At 43.9% G+C, this 18,247-nt stretch overlaps 1 protein-coding gene across 2 annotated transcripts; it reads right to left on the reverse strand.

The window, feature by feature from the left end:
* Positions 1-88: 88 nt before the first annotated feature.
* On the reverse strand, positions 89-18,067 carry atm (ATM serine/threonine kinase). 2 transcript variants are annotated; one of them, XM_028418724.1, is made up of 63 exons: positions 17,960-18,067; positions 17,568-17,673; positions 17,357-17,472; positions 16,990-17,135; positions 16,725-16,889; positions 16,466-16,628; positions 16,138-16,376; positions 15,858-16,027; positions 15,600-15,778; positions 15,133-15,504; positions 14,835-15,041; positions 14,635-14,736; positions 14,292-14,529; positions 14,080-14,211; positions 13,865-13,990; positions 13,691-13,780; positions 13,425-13,611; positions 13,070-13,263; positions 12,915-12,994; positions 12,683-12,838; positions 12,402-12,477; positions 12,182-12,324; positions 11,933-12,050; positions 11,668-11,838; positions 11,407-11,582; positions 11,059-11,302; positions 10,830-10,936; positions 10,631-10,757; positions 10,345-10,544; positions 10,085-10,259; positions 9,609-9,767; positions 9,300-9,432; positions 9,135-9,230; positions 8,879-9,050; positions 8,642-8,783; positions 8,404-8,580; positions 8,085-8,262; positions 7,889-7,994; positions 7,640-7,798; positions 7,448-7,556; positions 7,276-7,364; positions 7,086-7,188; positions 6,852-7,000; positions 6,626-6,730; positions 6,420-6,539; positions 6,091-6,325; positions 5,843-6,013; positions 5,289-5,408; positions 4,393-4,610; positions 4,104-4,311; positions 3,893-4,018; positions 3,671-3,802; positions 3,379-3,517; positions 3,148-3,230; positions 2,901-3,041; positions 2,226-2,342; positions 1,941-2,090; positions 1,671-1,836; positions 1,241-1,327; positions 1,045-1,159; positions 842-905; positions 596-738; positions 89-517 (listed from the first exon to the last, which is right to left on the reverse strand). In XM_028418724.1, exons 2-63 carry the CDS (start codon positions 17,637-17,639, stop codon positions 337-339), a joined length of 9,264 nt encoding a protein of 3,087 aa, XP_028274525.1. In that variant the 5' UTR covers positions 17,640-17,673; positions 17,960-18,067; the 3' UTR covers positions 89-336. The 2 variants fall into 2 exon arrangements, with proteins under 2 accessions (XP_028274525.1, XP_028274524.1); XM_028418723.1 differs by having other exon boundaries at positions 13,691-13,783.
* Positions 18,068-18,247: the final 180 nt, after the last annotated feature.

Consider the following 18,247-nt stretch of genomic DNA (forward strand, 5'->3'; position numbering starts at 1 on the left):
AACAGTCACTTTTCTAGAAGCACAGAAAATAAATTCATCTTTATTTTTTAAGGCGTACTGTGTCAGACATTCATTTATTCATGGTGAAGAGCTTTGGATATTTTTATTGATGTCATAATAATAACAAAAACATTGACAATTAAATACAGAAAGATGTTTCACTCACAGTTGATTCCTCTTTTTTATCCCGTCAGGTGATTTTGCAGGTTAATGCCGCTAAATGTCTGTCACTAAAATGTCTTTGTATTTGGTCCTATGGAGGGTTTTCATTTTAAGTTCTCACTTGAAATTCTGAGTACTGAAACATAAAGTGTTGATGAATACCTTCTTTCAGGTCTACACCCATGCCTGCCACCCTGGGAAGAGTCTGCTGAGGTTTTTTGGGTCCATGGCTTGTTGGATAAGCAGGTTGACCTGCCCTCCCACACTGAGCACCGTGCCCTCCTCCACCCCCTTCAGCTTCTCCTGCAGCCGCAGCAGCACTCGCTTGGCAACCTTGTTGAAGCTCTGACTGTCACTGAGGAAATGTAGAAACAGGATTATTAACATAAAACCTCCTCACCATATTTCATTTCTGACAAACCTATATCATCACCTGGATTTACGGTGGTTGTCTATGTCATCTCCTCCCATAGTAGAGCTCAGGGTTGCATTGAGCTCCTGCTGCTCGTCATGCTGCAAGTAGAAGGCCTTCAGAGGGTTCATGGTCCAGTCAAACAAAGGGTCGTAGAGCAGCACCTGTGCAACAAAAAAATGACAAAAGCTACTGCTAAATATAAGAAGACACATAACACCAGTGAGGAGGAGCTCTGTGCTGTGTTTGAGTGTAAGCTGTTTGTACCTCTACAATCGTCAGTAGAGCTTCCTGAGAGGTCCTCATCACCTCCATTGTCTTCTCACAACATCTGAACAGAAAGAAGCAGGCAGAGATCAAGACAAACAGACTCAAGAGGTGGGCACAGACGCTATCATGCCATTCATCATGTTGGGGACAACCGGTTTTTTAAGCCACATTTTGACATCAGAGCACAACCTCCTCCTCACCTTCTAAAAACTCCCTCCACCCCAGTGATGCCCATCCCATTCACGATGTCTCTGGAGAGTCTGAAGGGGACAGTCTCAGGTGTGGGGAGGATCTTCCCCTGCTCAAAGGCCACACCTGACACACACACACACGGAGGAAATGTGATGTGTTTATCATATTCATGCGGTTACACAGTTACCTGAACTTTTATATTACCTAAATCGATGTGCACCAGCTCAGCAGTCTCTTTATCAATCAGGATGTTCTGGATGTGTCTGTCACCCAGACCTACAATGTAGCCAACTGTGGGCACAAACAGAAGGAAATGTTTTAAACTGGTATTTATATCACTACATTTTAGCTGGCATTCATTTAAAATGCCCGTTTGCTGTGACTGTAATAGCTTGTGCCATTATTTATGCCTGTTTTGATATTTGACATCATTTTCATTAATGCCTGGTAATTGGATAAATCACCTAAGGGGGGACCTGGAACATGATTCTTTGAAAATATTCAAACTAGGTTTATGCCTTGTCTTAATAAACAGAACTTAAATACAACCCTGAGATGTGAGGTTTAAGTGACATGATGTATTATAATAATACCATATACCATATAATAATAACCTGGCTCTGTCTGTGTGTACCTATAGAGGAGGTGGCCACACTTCGAGTGTAAGCTAGCCGTTTCTCCAGCCACACTGCAGGATCCAAGAATCGCTCCATGCAGAAGTACCTAAAGACCGGACAGAATTTCTTGCACACCTCGTTGTAGGCCTGGAGCTTCTCGTCAAATGCAAGTCTCTGAACATCCTACAGCAAAACAGAGGTTAAGTTTTAAATTCTGATTGAGTATGTATAAGTCTAATTAAGGCAAGAACCCTTTCTCATAGTTGTATCTTTGTTTTTGCCATTACCATCATCTTTCTACGGCAGGCTAAGTTGGTCCAGTCTTGAGGTCGGAAACGTTTGTGGGCTCCTTTATTGGGATCCACTAAAAACTCCCCGATCGGCATCGTGCCAGAGCACCACTCTAACACACCACTGCGCTGAGTGAACGGCACCACCTGGGAGAAAGTGTGTGAAGTCAGCATGAAGATGAGATGAGAGAGATGAAGATCTCTCAAACTAAAAACATAAAATACGTATAGAACAGAACCACAGTGTTTTATGACTCTCTTTGAAGGAGAGCTGATGGTAACCTTGTATCGTCTGATGTTGAGTTTCCTCTTTCGAGTGTCTGTGTTGCGCTGCAGCAGCATGGAGCACATGCTGAAGACCTGCTGCATCACTGCATCTTGCCGCAGGTCGTCCTGACCCTGAGTAAAAGAGTGACATTACATTACACAGGCCTCACTGTAATTTTGTATACTAAGAATATTCAAACATTTCTGAGACTTTTAAAAAAACATATTTTCATAATTGATTGACAACAAAGACAACAAATAAATTAATCCAATAAAAGTTTTTTTTTCTATTCTGCTGTGTGGCTGTTAAATAAATTAATATAGTTTGACTTAAAAGGGGAAAAAAGGTCAGAAAAAAATGTTGTTTCACCATGACTCTTGCAAATGGTAAATTATTAGCCTGTAAGTGTTTGTCAAATGTTCCTGCAAACACACACTCCCCTGCTGTCTCCTGGAAAATGACTTCATTATTCAGCCATGAAAGTGTGTTTGTCCTGCTACAAAAACAGGATTAATTATTACCAACAGTCAAACCTAAATGGAAAAGAACTGAAGCTATAAGTGAGCAGCCTCCTGTCAGACTTTAATCATACCTGACACACGCAGCTTTGGCTTCAAAGAGAGAAGGTGTGTTTGGTTGAGAACAAGGGCATCAAAAGCGCACTTCTGACACACAAACATGCAGCTTACTTTGACCAGCTGTCTCCTGCTTTTGCCGTCAGAGCCGACACAGTCGATGATCTTGGGAAGGTTGACTCCTCCAGCCAGGTGATAGTGGGGCAGGAAGGATCTCACAGTTACCAGGTTGTCATAGCAACCAGATGGATCAACCTGTTTATGCAATGATGGAGTCAAGATGGTCTGATCGGCATTCTTATAGACATAATATAAACAGAGAAGTTGTGTATTTTTTAAATTTATTTATTATTTTTGTTACCTTAACCTCCATTGTGGGAATGACAACCTCACTGAGGTCTCTGATCTGCATGATGGGCTGATCAGCTGGGATGGGAATAGCCTCTAAAAGCAATGAAATAAAGCATATATGATAAATAATAAATCTATTTCATCTGTAGCTGTCACAGTAAAATGTGTTGAAATTAAAGCTTAAAAAATTGGCATGGGAATACCTCACAAGCAGAGAATCCTTGTTGCTCTGTCTACTTACTCTTCTCAGTCTTGTGTTTGCTGGCATCCATATAAGCCAGAGTAATGTAGGCATCACACAGACGCTCGATCCCACGTATCATGTCCCCTCTTTTTTTCCTGGCAGCTCTGATGATCTTCTGCGCCACATCTGCACGCTCCTGCACAAGAGAGAGAGAGAGAGAGAGAATTTATGAGTGGAAACCGGTGGATGAAGAGGTCTGTAAGAAAACAAGGGTGTTTATTTTTTCTCTTTCAGTAGACTGACACCTATAAAACAGTATCAAGCATTAGGAATGTTTAAAAGGTCCCACCAGATCAAATGGTGACTGCTGCCGTGGTGCCAGCCGGTTCCTGCAGAAGCTCTCATCCTTGTTGGCGTTCACCAGTGCGAAGATGATGAAGAGCGTGTGGTGAGGGTGCTCTAGTGATGCTCGACAGATCAGCTATAAAAACAAAAAAGCAGCATTTTATCAAGCATGTTGTATTGTATACTCATATACTGCTGTTATCCATCTAAGAAAGTGTGCTGTTACATCATTGAGGACATCATGGAATCCAGTATCCTCAGTGATGCCAGTTGCCATCTTGGTTCCCATGCGGGCAGCCAGCTGATACATGAGCGGCAAAAACTTGTATGATGGAATCTGCTTCACCCCTCTCTGGAACACACAATACATGAGAAAATCAATAAACTCAAGAGACTTTTATTATAAGTGCAGAAAATGAGCTGAATGTTTTACTAACCTTCATCAGATCATTCACAAACTTAATGCCATGATTCTCCAGCCAGAGTGAAGCTAGCCGGAACACCCAGGTGTCGTGCTCCTCACCTTGCTCCAGACACTGAATATAATTCTCCACCGCTTTACGCAGAAAGCGCTGTCTGTCTGTCTGCAGGTTGGACAAGGCCTTTTCATCCAGCTCCAGCTCTCTCTGCACTTTTATGGTGTACCTGTGAAGTCAAAGGAAGTCAGAGGGTAGAACACTTGTGTGAACAGGCATCCAGGTTTATCGCAAAGTTGAGGGAAACAACCTGTTGGAGGTCACTTTACGCTGCCTCATCAAGTCCACCTCCTCCTTGGCCTTCTCAAGCAGCGCCTGCTTGTTTTCAAACTCAGAGGAGTTCATGTATTTGTCGATGCTCTGGTACTGAGCGTCTGAGAACCGAGCCAGGGACAGGAAGGCTTCGGTTCGCTGGCTCTGGAGCCTGGGGTCCAAAACCCCCGATTCCCCCTCTATCACTTCTACTGCCTGAGAGAACAAAGACTCCTGTTAGTCTGAAAAGTTATGAGGTCACCCAAGTACACAAGTCACACAAGTAAGTTAAAATAATTTATAATTTTGTATATTATATGTTTACAATAAGTATAAAACAGGTTTTTACTATTAGAAAAAATATAAAGTACAAGCAACTACCACTTTTTGCTCCATGAAGAGCTGAAAGCATCCCTGCAAAAGTGTCACTCGACTAGGGTAGCTGAATGGCAATATACACACACACAACCATATGAATTATTTAATTTCATCCATATGAATCTGCCGTAGCCTGAAGACATAAACTGTAAACCTGCTGAAGTTTAATATTTATGATTTTTTTTCTACTCCTCGTTTATCTGGACACTAATAAATTATTCATGTGTGTGTTTGTGAGTGTGTGTGTGGCTGGATACACCCTATCTGATGGGTAATAACTCATTCATTTCTCTGAGGAATGCCCACTATATGTGTGGACTTCAGGGAGTTGAGACTAACACAAAAAACAGATCTGCAGTGGAACCAAGTTCATTACATTTATGAGGTTTTATGGTTTTTAGGAACTGTGAACACCTCAGTTTGTGTGAAAATGTTTCCTGGGCAGACAATCCTCTTCTGTATTAATACAGTTGAATTATTTTTAATAAAAGGTATTACCAGGTGTCTTGCTCTTACCCTCTCCAGGTACTTTTCCAGTACAACTCCAGGACTTTCCAAGCAGGTCTCAGCCAACCAGTTACCACACAGCCTGAGGCACTCAGTGAAGATGGGTGCTACAGCGGGATTGAAATCCACCTGAAAAACACAGAGAATACTAAACTGACCCCTCTGTCCTCTAATCCTCTCAGGATGTTCCATAAACAACAAGTAGAGTATTTTCCAAGAGTTTAAATCGAGGCAAGTGGACTCAAGGATTGTTTTTTGAAGATGTTTCGCCACTCCCCCAAGTGGCTTCTTCAGTTCTGCATCTATTCTGGTTGGGAATCTGAGTTTTATGTGTTTAGGACCTCTGTGGGTGGATCTTGCAGGAACTCATGTGACTATGATCCCTATATTTGGTTAATGGTCAGTTAATGACCAGAAACTGCGTCTGGGTCATGTGTTAACGACACAGTTTCTGTTCGTTAACTGACCAACTGGATGAACGAGAGCATCCACAGATAACAAGTAGAGTAGGTAAAATGTGTGAAAAGCACATTACATTGAATGTGTTTGTGTGTGTGTTAGACCTTCTTCTCTAAGTTGTATATCATCTGTCTCAGCAGGCCCAGAGCCAGACCCTGCTCTCCCTTTGCCCAGAACACCTGGGCCTGCTCCAATTGCCATGGCGACACAGGGAATGACATCCAGTCTCCTCCACTACCGTGTTGCTTCATCTGGTGGACTGCACGCTCCGCCAGCTGAACAAACAATAACAACAATATCAGCATTAAAAATAAAAGTAAACCTCACACCTGTGTGTGCTGGTGGATGCTACCTGTGTGTTTCCAGCTTTGCGGGCCAGGCGGCAGAGCTCCATGAGGTGGTCAGTGAGGAAGGAGCTGAGATACTGAGTGCTGTCGGAGTCTCCCAACCTGGATAACAAGGTGTGCTGGGCCACAGAGCGGACAGCTAGAACGGGCTCCACCATGGCAAAGTCACTGTCAATGAGCAGCTGGGAGTGCTGCTGCCACTGCCTGCAAACCTCTCTCAGACCCAGATCTGAGAAGGGGCTGATGTAAAAAAAAAAAAAAAAAAAAAAAGATAAATTGATTAGGTTGAATAAATAGTGTGTCTGTCTCCTGAATGTGTTGTATGTTCAACCACCTGGCAAATAGCTGTTTAACACTCTCCAGCTCCCGGATGCTCTGCAGGTTTCTGAGAGCAGGGTACAGAGAAGACACCGCCTCCAGACTGCCTCTGCAGAGCTCCTCCACCTCAGCACGCCTGTAGAAACACACACATGTATGAATACTGTTCATACAGAAATAGTCCCATGACACTGCAAGTAAAGTTTCACATGTCCACAGTACCTGGCTAGTTTCAGTGTTACATCAAATACGGAGAACTCTTTGTCCCGAAGAGCTTGAAGAGCACAAAACACTGATTCATGGAAGCCAGGATTGGATTTCTCATCCCTAACACAGCAAAGTATGTTCAGAAAGAAACACAAGTGTTACCCGATGATGGACACTTTCTAACATTGAAATCAAGGTTGTGTTCTGTGTAGCACCAGAATGCCTCCCTCCCCTTCCCCACCTCTCAGACAGCTCACAGTCCCACTGTGTGTTCCTCCAGGCCACCTGGAAACGGAGATCACGCAGTTCAGACCCCCACTCCACCCCTTCACTCTCCAGACCTTGCATGTAGGTTGTAAGGATGCTGCTCAGACCAAAGTTCTGCAGGCCCTGTTTGAAATTACAATGATTAAAGTGACTGCAGAGTTACTGCAGCAATTTTATAATTGAAGTTGTGTGTATTCCACCATCTAACCTCTACAATTCCCACTTGTCGAGTAACCTCAGGAAGCGTGGAGTGAAGATCATACGAGGTCAGGGCTTTCCCCCACATTGCCTCATGTTCGTAGGTTCGAATCCTATAAATTAATGCAACAAAAGAAAATTTGCAGCTCTTAGATAAATGGTTGATGATGTCAAAGATCTGATTGTTTATGTTACTGTACCTTGTCAGTGGACTGGTCATTGTTTCTCCACCACAGCCATACAGACTATCAGGCTCTCCGATGCTCCGATACACCTCTATCAGTAGCTCCTACATATAGGACAAAGTTAGGTTGGCAGAGAGTTTTAATGTATGAGGTTGATTTACTAAACTTGCTGCCATTAACAACATACCTGCAGACTGATATTTGTATCTTCCATACTCTTTTCAGTCAGGCTGGAGATGGTCATGCTCTGGCTGTTCTCTTCAAAATTGATTTTGCGTGTTGCTCTGGACTTAGTTCTGCAGATTTGGCACATAAAAGGATCATCAAGGTTTTAATCTGACATGCAGCAAAAGATGAAGTTGGAATACTACATGCATACCTGTGACTTTCCTCCACATTTGCTTTGATTTTATCCACATAGATCTCAGTGTACAGCAGGGCAGTGAAGTGAGCTGAGCAGGACTGAGCAGCTTTGGCCACTTCCAGGTAGTTCAGCTCCAGCCAGAAGTTTGAGTCACACACTGTGCCACAGGAGTTACTGCATAAGGACATTAAGGTTATGTCAAAGACATTCGTGAAGACACAAGAACTCATGACTGTTTACTGTTAAAAGTGATTTGTTACAAACCTATCAGCCTCCAGTGATCTCCTCTGGTGTCTCAGATAATCAACAACAGCAAGCATAGTGCGCAGAGAGGTCTTGTCATACAGGCCTTGACTGACAGTGTCTGACTCTGTAAATATGAATTAATTAAGTGTATCAGGACATACCAGGAACTGGGTGAGCAGATGAAAAGGAATAATACTGACTTAATACTGATTACCTGAGTCAGAGTTGAGGGGTGTGGCGGAGCGACTGGAGGCCTGAGCACTTCTGGAACAAAAGCTGAAGAAGTCCTGAATGTGGGAGGAGAGCAGCTCTCTCCATGAACCATCAGTGTCATCCAGCAGGATGGAGTGAATGATGAGAGGCAGCAATCTTTGACAGCAATCGACCCTCACCTGGAAACAGACGGGAGGAAATGAGATGCAGTTAGATCTGGAACACTGGTTGACATGAAGTACCTTGAAATGTCTAATAGTTTAGAACACAATAAGAAAGAATAAGAAAGAATTGGTAATGAAGTTCTTCAGGTGACTTGCCAGACACAGTGGTCGTGACAGCAGCAGAGCTTCACTTCTGACCCCTCCACTGTCCAGCAGGGCTGTGCACAGCGCTGTTAGCCAGGCCTTGTGGCTTCCTGCCTGGGCAATCCAAAACTCCTGGCTTTCCAGCTTCCCCCTGGCCTCCGTACTTGCCTCAGCATTCACAGTAGCCACCTATTCAGACAGAACTGTCAGTATTTACAGACATAAACAGATATTGTCTAACGCAACACACCTTATTTTTGGTTGTTCTGAAGAGGTTAAGATACACCAGCATTGGGTCTCTGTTGTCTTTATGTTGGACCCAGAATTCCACTCCAGACTGAGTCGCAAGGATGTTCTTCAGACACTCAGCTGCAGCACGCTTCACCTCAATACTATAAGACAATCACAGCACAGAACACAAAGAAATATAAGTGTAACTCAGCTGCTTCTCCAGTCCTTTGTCTAAACGTTGTAAGATTAGCTGTACCGCTGCTGAGTGAGAGCATCATTCATGCAGTTGAGGATGATGTAGAGACACTGCAACTCTGTGGAGGTGAAGAGAGATGCAGCCTTTTCATAGAGGGGGTCTCTGCCATGGAGCAGGGCAATGGTAGAAAAGTCGACTGGACCCAGTTCTCCTAAACAGCCGCCTGCTGCCTCTGCAGAAGAAGATTAAGAATATAAAAACTGATCAAACTGTGCAAAAATGTAACAACAAACTGTTGCTACATTTTATTTTATACCTAGAATGTCAGCTCCTCCAGGGTGGTTGGCTGCTAGCTTGCAGAGCTGTAGCAAGCTGAGTACCAGCTTCACGAGCACACTGTCAGTAGGGTCAACTAGAAAAAGGACAGAAAACTTACTTAACATACGTTTCTACAGAGACCCCTCCTTAAGCAGCAACTCACCATGACACTCTTTGAGCAGCTCTCGGATCTGTGCCTTGTTGTCACAAAGCTGTCTGGTAAGCTCCTTTACCCCCTCCAGTCTAGTCAGGGGTAAAGAGTCACATGACATCACTGACAGGAAGTGAGCTATCTCCTATAAAAGGAAAAAACATGGAGGTTGTTAGCTGGTAAGAAAATGTGAGATGACTAAACCAAACTATTGCTCATATAAGGCATGCAGAGTGGACAATAAAATCAACTTCACATAGATGACAAAACAAATAGAGGAGAGGAGAATGCTGTGTGAGTGTGTGTCAACATTGTTGTTACCTGTCTCAGTGTAAAGGTGCCAGAGTTGTATTTGAGTTTGTGCTGTACAGACCGCAGATCTCTGAATTCAGGAATGTCAGGAAAAGGCTCCAACCTGCTGATGGCTCCTTTTAATGTTTGTTGATTTTCTATCACAAGAAACTGTAACAGACTGAGCACCTGGAGGGCAAAAGAGAATTCCAAAGTTAAAATGTATGTGAAGAGATAAGGCAACAATAATGAAAAACTTAAAGACAAGAACAATTGTTATTGGGCTGATGTGGAAGATTTTGTGACATCTAGTGGTGAGATTGTAGATTGCAACCAAATGAACTATCCCTAACTGCTGAAAACTTGCATCCCCTTAACATAAAAATGCAAAAGTAGTTTTTAAACTTTTGACTCTAGACCTAGTTACTGTAGAGCAACAGAAGAGTTCTGATTACCATTTTAATGTACTGTACTGTATCAAAGTATTAAACCTTAAGTAAGCTTACCTGCTGTGAGATAGTGGGCCGACTGGTCACCTGAGCAGTTAAAGTCCCAACGATGGCCTGTATGTGGCAGTCTAAAGCGTCATCACAGAACTGTAGCCCTGCCCGACACACAGAGGTCAACAGGTCACAGCACAGAGAAAGGCTTCGGTTAGAAACCTCATCACACTGAAGTGGTCTATGGTCAACAAAAGTACAAAAAACAAGTCAGAAAGGGTTGACTGCAAGTCTGAATTCATCTGTGAGCGTCAGCATGTATGGACCTGCTGTTGATATGGTGGATCAGTGTGTAGATGATGTCTCTGAGGACAAAGGCCCAGGCTCCTCCCAGACCATCCTTCAATTCCCTGAGCAGCAGGCTGACAAACAAGTGGTACATGAGGAGGATGCGATGACGTTCATAGCTGTTGGTTGTCTTTTCAGCTCTTTGACACACTGCTAGAAGAATCCTCTGGATTGAAATCTACACAGAGAAAAGGTAGACACACCACTGTAATGAATAACAAGAAAATGTAGAATTACTGTAAAGACACAATGTAGACATCTTACCGGGTTTTTTGACAGAATGGCTACCAGTGATTTGTGGTTGGGACTGTGGCACTTGGTCAGATAGTCCAGTGTAGCTTTGATGACAGAGGAGCTGAAGTATGGGGGGTTGGGCACAGGGTCCAGCTCACTGAGAGACATTAAACGGTCATTTAGCAGCATATGATTTAAAAAGTCATGGTAAATATGAACATTGAATTACCCAATAAAGCGTTTCAGGTCTCTGTCTCCATCACTTCCTTCATACAGGGTCATCAGCAGCTCAACCACGATGTCTGCCAGGTTACTGCGGATCAGGTTGTCTATTTGCTGTGGACACATTTATAAATGTCAGCAAACAAAGTCTGCCATTTTCTTGTACCATACATTGGTATTGATCATTGATATTGATATAAACCAAGGAATAGGAACCCTGAACTGTACTGCTGTACCTGTTTGCCCAGACAGCTGCCATCTTTGAGGAGTTCATACACTCTGTGGGCTTTGTCCCTCTGCTGTGCAACCTGTGAATCCTGGCCAGACAGCGCAAAGTATGGTAGGATGTTGACCATGATCTTGGGGAAACAATCAGCCAGTAAGTCTCTCCAGTCCTTCTCTAGACACCTGCCGATCGACTTCACCTGCTCAAAGTCGTCCAGAAACACCAGATGGGGGATCAGGACCTGGTGGGTGGAGCTGTAAGAATGTTGTAAAAGGATCACTGTCTTCATACTTTTGTAACATTGATAACTGAAATTAAAAGTGATCAAGTGAAACAAAAAACAGGGGTACATCCTCACTTATAAAAGTCTTTGACCGTGTTGTGATCTAGGAGACTGTAGGGGAATGATCCAAGAGTATAGCGGTCATCAGACTGTCTCTGTGCGAGCCACTCCGCCACCAGGTAAAACAGGTGAGAGCTGACAAATGTCTTTACACTACTGTAGCCCAACATACTGGAAACACTGCATAACATCTGTGAAAAAAACAAGGAGAACAACAACACTTGATGCAAGCAGTGTTAAGGATTTTCACAATTCATAGAGACCTGAAATCGTTACTTTTTTGATGAGCTGTTCCTCGATATTATTCTCTTTATAGGACTGGAAAAGGGCGAACAGAGACTGTTTTTCACACACTGGGCTGCAGCACAACACAACCGACAAACTCTTCAGCAGGGTGGCTTTGCGGTTAAACGCCTCGTCTGGCTGGTCCTCTGAACAGGTGCTTCTCTGTGTATCATTACATAAAAAAAGTGTTAAAGGAGCATTTTTTAATGAGCATAAATTACATTCGATAAACTTTTTGTGACTGGAGGGATCTTACTGGTAGCTTCATCCCCTCCTGAGCCTTCAGGTAAATGTTGTTAAAAGCTCTCTGCTGGTGTTTTAGTGGCAGCATCTTCCTCTTATCTGGATAATCTAGATTAATCTCCAGAAACAGTCTGGATACATGGAACAATGGAGACAATGTAAATTATCACATAACTGTAAATAAATGCAGCATTAAGCCCATACAATCTTTAACATATCTCTGTCTGAAACATCTCTCAAACCCAACCTGCTCAGACCGTACCTCTCTACTGACATAGCGACCAGCATGCGGACTCTGTGGTGGGCATCTGCGAGGTGGGACGGAAGGATAGAGGACACTGGATGCTCTTCTTCTATGTCCTGCCCTCTGACACTCAAGAGTGCCCAGTTACAATGTGGGTCAGCCTAATCAAGGAGAAGTGTTGAAAACACGATAGACAAAAGGCCTTTGCCTGTCTATGCACACAAACATGAGAGTTTACCTCCAGCAAAGCAACCAGACACTGTACTAAAGCAGCCCGCACAGATGCCACACATTTCCCTGTTTGACTTAGGAAACTGAAACAGAGCACAATAGATTAGTTAACAGCAGTAATAGTAGTGGAAGAGAAGAGACTCTGCCATACAAAGAAATTAACAAACAAAGTGTAGCTATCCTCTCACAGAATATTATTTTGTGCGCTCTACAGAAGAGATTATACACTGTAAATATTAGCAAAGGACCAGACATTATCTGTTCATAGTGTATAAATATGATGCTAACCAGAAGCCAGACACCACTTTAAGCAAGGATCCCTGAACATGTCTCATCTCCTCAAGCATGTGGTGGGTTTTCCCCAAGCTTTTAATGGAAGGCAACAAACTCAGAAGTACAGCAGCGCAGATCTCTTGGTCCTGACGATACAAAGAGCATAGGTCCCTGTGAACACAGCAACACCAAGTGTTATCTTACAAAGGACACAGAGTGAATCTGTGCAGTAACAATGCTTCCATACGCAAGGGGGCGGAGCAGTGAATCAAATTCCTCTGGTGAGAGTGAATCTTCAGCAGGAAGCTTCTCCAGAAGGACAAGATACTGAAAACAGATTAACAGTGCTCAGCAGCTGGATCCCTGTTGCCACCTTGACCTTTCACACTAACTGGTACCCACCATGTTGAGATGCAGGGATTTGCTGAAGTCGACCTGCTCCACCAGGAGCAGCAGCCTGCGCCGCACCTCCTGTGGCTTGAAAAGCAGACCATGGAAGGGCTGGACAGAACCACACTCACACAGAAACTCCAAGACTGCAAGGAGAGCCAGGTCCTGTGGTGCCAGCTGACTGTCTGCGAGCAGGCTTTTAGCACCTGCCAAAGGACAGATGAACAAAGGTTTATTAACCTGTTTTTTAAGATATTAGAAAGGGTCTCGGTGACTCACTGATATATCTAAAGATACACGGCCAGCAGCTGCTTCAAAAGTATTTTAGATATAAGAAAGTATAAGTGTCATAGTAAAGACTTCAGACCTGGTCCACTTGAAGTGTCTGTGTTGGCTCGGTTCTGTCTGTGGGTCCCATTGGTGCTGCTGTGGGGTTCTTCCTCATCATCAAACAGGTCAACATCATCCCCTTGTTGAGTTTTGGTAACCTCCCACTCGTCATCCATGTGCTCGTCTTCATCTACCGTATTGACTCTCTTAGAGACGCTGCTAAGCTGTACAGTCAAAAAAGAAGATCAGATCTGTGTAGCACAAACATCTTAACATTAGTGACATACTAAATTTGTCACTTACCAGCAGTTTGCAGATTTCTGCCAGCTCACTGAGGAGGCTGGTGGGCAGGATCATCATAAACAAACCAGAGGAGATGGAACAAATAATATCCTGCTGAAGAAAGATAAAGTACTTGTCAATTGTCGATATTTGAACCGTTCCCTCTGTTGAACTGACATTCTGATGTCATGTTACCTTAGTTTTTCTACAGGCAGCCTGTGTGCAAAGTTTCATAACAGACCTCAGTGTGGTCATGGTCCACTCTTCTGTCATTTTCACTTTAACACTAGAAACAAACCCGCTCAAGTCCTGAGCCAGAGCCTGGTAAAAAGAACAGAACAGGAACTTTAACTTTACGGCAAGCTGTCTATGATGTCTATGATGTACATTTAAATGAAATGATTGTGTACCTTTGCTTTAGTGAAGACTTGTGTGTGACAGGCCTGCTCCTCCGTCAGAATCCCAGCAGACACATAACCTGCTAGCACACCTGTCAGCTGACTGAAACAACGCACCAGACACTCTGGAGGTGTGGACTGAGACTGCAGATGATCCATCCGAATGAACATTAGTTTCACACTACACAAACACTCATAGACATACACACATTAACTTAACTCACATCAGGAGAGTAGCAGTTTAATAAAGTGTCAGCGACACACAGCAACAACTGCTCCAGCTTGTTTCTGAGGCCGGGGACAGCAACAAACTGACTGTCACCAGACGGCGTCTTGACCGCCTCGTCGATCACTCCCTCAAACTCTGAAGGCACCATGTTGAAGATGAACTGCTGGTAGAGTCTCTCTAAGTCCTCCAAGCCGTCCTTGGCATTGGAGGATATTTGTTCTGGACAAAAGGCACTTCAAAGTAAAGAAGAAACATTACACAATTACTTTCTGTGGGTTTAAAAGAAGGTACCAAGGACATATTTGTTATCTTTGTGAGATCTGGATCACTACCTTTACCTTACTATTCCTTCAGTACCCAGCAGAAACTTCAGGCCAACTCGTGTGTCTTTTAAGGTCAGTGAGACCAGGGTGTTTGCTATTAGACTGTGTGGAAAGTCTCTGCACACAAGAAAAAGATATACATCTCCATACTTTCATCTAAAATTCAACACATTCAAGGGGGAAAAAGATACTTCATGTTGAAACACAGTGCCGACCTGCAAATGATGGGGTGTGGTCTGGAACTGTCCTCCATCTCATCACTCTGATCGCTCATCAGCAGCCAGGCTATGAGGGTCTCCTTCAGATTAGGTGATGCAGAACCTTCTGTGACCCCTGCTGCAGAGTCCCAGCTTGAGTTTGAGATGCCACGTTTTGGGAGTGGACATGTGAGCAGTGCCTGTGCTAAACAAAGTGCAGCACTCCTGTGCAAAAGAAAAAAAATAATTAGATAAACTGTTGATGGCAAATGAATCATAGCATAGACACCTCTCAGCTCGGGAGGCTGTGACTTACTGGGATGGTTTGCATACAGATCCAGAGAAAAGCTTCCAGAACTCTCTGTCCATATTAATCAGACCTCCGTGGACAATAGACGCCAGCAGGTCAAGGCTGAAAGACTCCGTCTGAGGTGAGCTGACCCCTCTCACTGCCAAAGCCCATACGCGAACCCAGAGCTTGCCCAGCTCTGCTCTGTGGACCTGGGCCCTCTGTGGATATCGTGCCTGGCACTGGGCCACCTCCCTCAGACAGCGCAGCACATACAGCCCCCTCTCTCCTCTCCGCTGCTCTGCCAGAAGCTGGTACAACACTGCCAGTAGTGGAACCTGCTCCTGGCTGGGCACCATGGATGGATACTTGGAGATCAGCACTGTGGTGATCTGCAACCTAAACACAAAATGGAAGTTAGAAGCTCAAGCAGTGACAATCCTGAAAACAAAATAAGTACTTTAAATGTATTGATGTTTGTTGTTTTTTTATACCATGGTATTATGTCAAAGTCACTATGCTGAGACTGCATGTGGTCACGTAGGACCTCCCATCCCATTTCAATGCGACGTCGCTTGCTAGCTGATCCGTGAGTGGGACTGCCCACCTGTGTGGTTCTAAGGGAAGCTTGGGTAACCTCCAAGATGTGCGCATCACTGTCATCCCTGAAAAGCTGCAGCAAACAGAAAACACAACATAAAAAATAATTCTGTCCAAGCATGCTTGCATTTGGCAGGTTTGATCTTTGTTACCTGGTGACAGATGTCAGCGGTGAGCTCAATGAGACTATCTTTGACGGCAATGTGTCTTGTTCCTGTCACATACTTCCCCCTGCTGCCGATATGACTGATCTCTCTGACCAAAGCCTCATACAGGTTGTAGAGCAGGCTCTGCCACCTGCTCCAATCCTCAGCATGGGCACCTAACATAAGAGATGCAATCCGCCCATTATGGGATGTTTAAAACAGCAATCCCCGTCACAGAGAGGACAATATTTTAGAAATTGCTTTCAAAAATAAAACATTATTTAACCTGTGTCTGGCGTCTTGGCTCCTTTGGGGTGGTGAACACAAATCTGCAGTTTAAAAAACTTAGCAATCTCCTCTTTGAGGACCACACTAGGCCTCATATCTGCCCAAACATTCATTAAAGATGGCAGAAGCTCCTCTCCCAGACGACACACCCTCATCCTATAATTCATGGCTGCAGATCTCAAGAAGATATTCAGAGCTGAGACGAGGTGGTCCAAAACAGCCAAGTGCTTCTCCTGCCTGACAGGATTGTAGAATTATATAATTACAGAACATTATTTCAATGCAAAACCAGAGAGGACATTTCAAGGACTGGTACAAGGTGTCACCTGGCATTAAGCAGTGCTTTGGAGAAGAAGCTAAACAGAGTGTTGTTTGCATCTGTTTTCATGCAGCAGCCCTCCACCGCTGTGTGGATGACTCTGCTCACCAGGACACGGTTGATGGATTTGGAAGATGAGTTGAAAAAGCCACAGTACAAATCCAAAAGATCTATAAATCCAAACATACAAATCAATACTCTACTCTAGTCTTTGTACATGTAAAATCCTAAAATTGATAACTTCAAATACATAATCCTAAACAGACCATGCCACTGCTGTGGATTGATGTCACACCAGTACTTGCGGACAGAAAGGATGTCCTTTATAAGGAGGCTGCTATAATTGTCTCCATATGCTGAGCAGCAGTATGAACTCTGCAGGACGTCCATCACATGTCTCAGCAGCTCACTGCATTTTAGACGAGGTCCACCTGCAGGAAAAGAGACTGTAACTACAATATAACATGATAAATGACGGCTCAGACTGTTTGCTACTGATGTGACTGAATTTCGCTAACAGAGGCCCCTTACGTTTGTTTGCATAGCGAATAAAGTATTTAACCAAGCTGCACATTTCAGCCATCTTCTTCTGCCGTGTGGCCAGAGTAGTTGCAGTGACGTTGGATCGACTTGACTGCATGCTTTCTGTCTCCTTCTGGATGTAACGCTGCAGAAACCTGGTGCAAGAAAAATAGTAAATGTTCATGTATGTACTTGTACACTATGAGGGCCAGGTAGTAATGTGGTATTCATTTGTGTAGAATGCAAATTAACCTGAAGCTAGACAACACAAGCATTATTGCTGTAAAAGTAAAAAATGAAATAAAATCACCACTAATATTGCTTAGTTTAGGAAAATATGCTGCACACAAAATCCCACAGAACCAAGGCACTTCACCTGAAAACAGTATCCCATGTGAGCTGCTGCTTGGAGCCTTTTGATGCTGAGGAGCGGTCCAGTTCTTGTACAGTCTCTGATGATCGAAGGAGCCGTCTGAAGCGCTCAGCTTCTTTCTAGTTACAAAGACAGAACAAAGCACATCACAAATGTGACGGTGTAGATACATATAGATACTCTATTGATCCCCTGTTCACTATAGATGCGTTACCTTCCTCTCTGTGGCTTTGTCATTTTCCAGCCCTCTGCAGCAGACCAGGAGATCATGAAGAGCCAGACTCATGGTGTTTTGGTGGATGTGCAGCAGGTTGCTGTAACTACAAGAACAGGATGTTTTTGAGGCATGGCGCTGTCTTTCATCCATTTCATACCAAAATTAAAATTAGTCTGTATTACATCAAATTACTTTCTCTGCGAACTATTGAGATGATAGTTTTAATGTGCTACCTTGCCTTGCGTTTAAATTCACTGTCTCCATTCAATGAACTACTAGCAACACGACACTAACCGACTCTGAATCTCATTTACAAACGTCCAGTCAAACACTACACCATTCGTGTTGTACCGCTCAGTCATTTGCTCTCACTTTGTTCACTCACTGACCTGAGTTTACTGTAATGATTGTAGCTGCAGAGCTGTCACAGAAGTGGAGCGCGGAGTGCTAATGTTCCTCTCATGTCAACTTTGCCATCTTGAGGCGCGTTACTAGTCACACACGCACGCACGCACGCACGCAGACGCAAGCCACGCAGGATATTCCCGCCCCGGAGGCGTTCGTAATTGGGTTACATCATTTCCTGGTCAGGCGTCGCATCGATGAAGTCCATTGATTTTACTGTCTAAGCTAAGGAAACTTTCTGTTATGTCGGGTCCCATATAATTGCTTGGCCA

This window comes from Parambassis ranga, chromosome 13 (assembly GCF_900634625.1).
Source record: "Parambassis ranga chromosome 13, fParRan2.1, whole genome shotgun sequence".
Lineage (NCBI taxonomy): Eukaryota > Metazoa > Chordata > Actinopteri > Ambassidae > Parambassis > Parambassis ranga.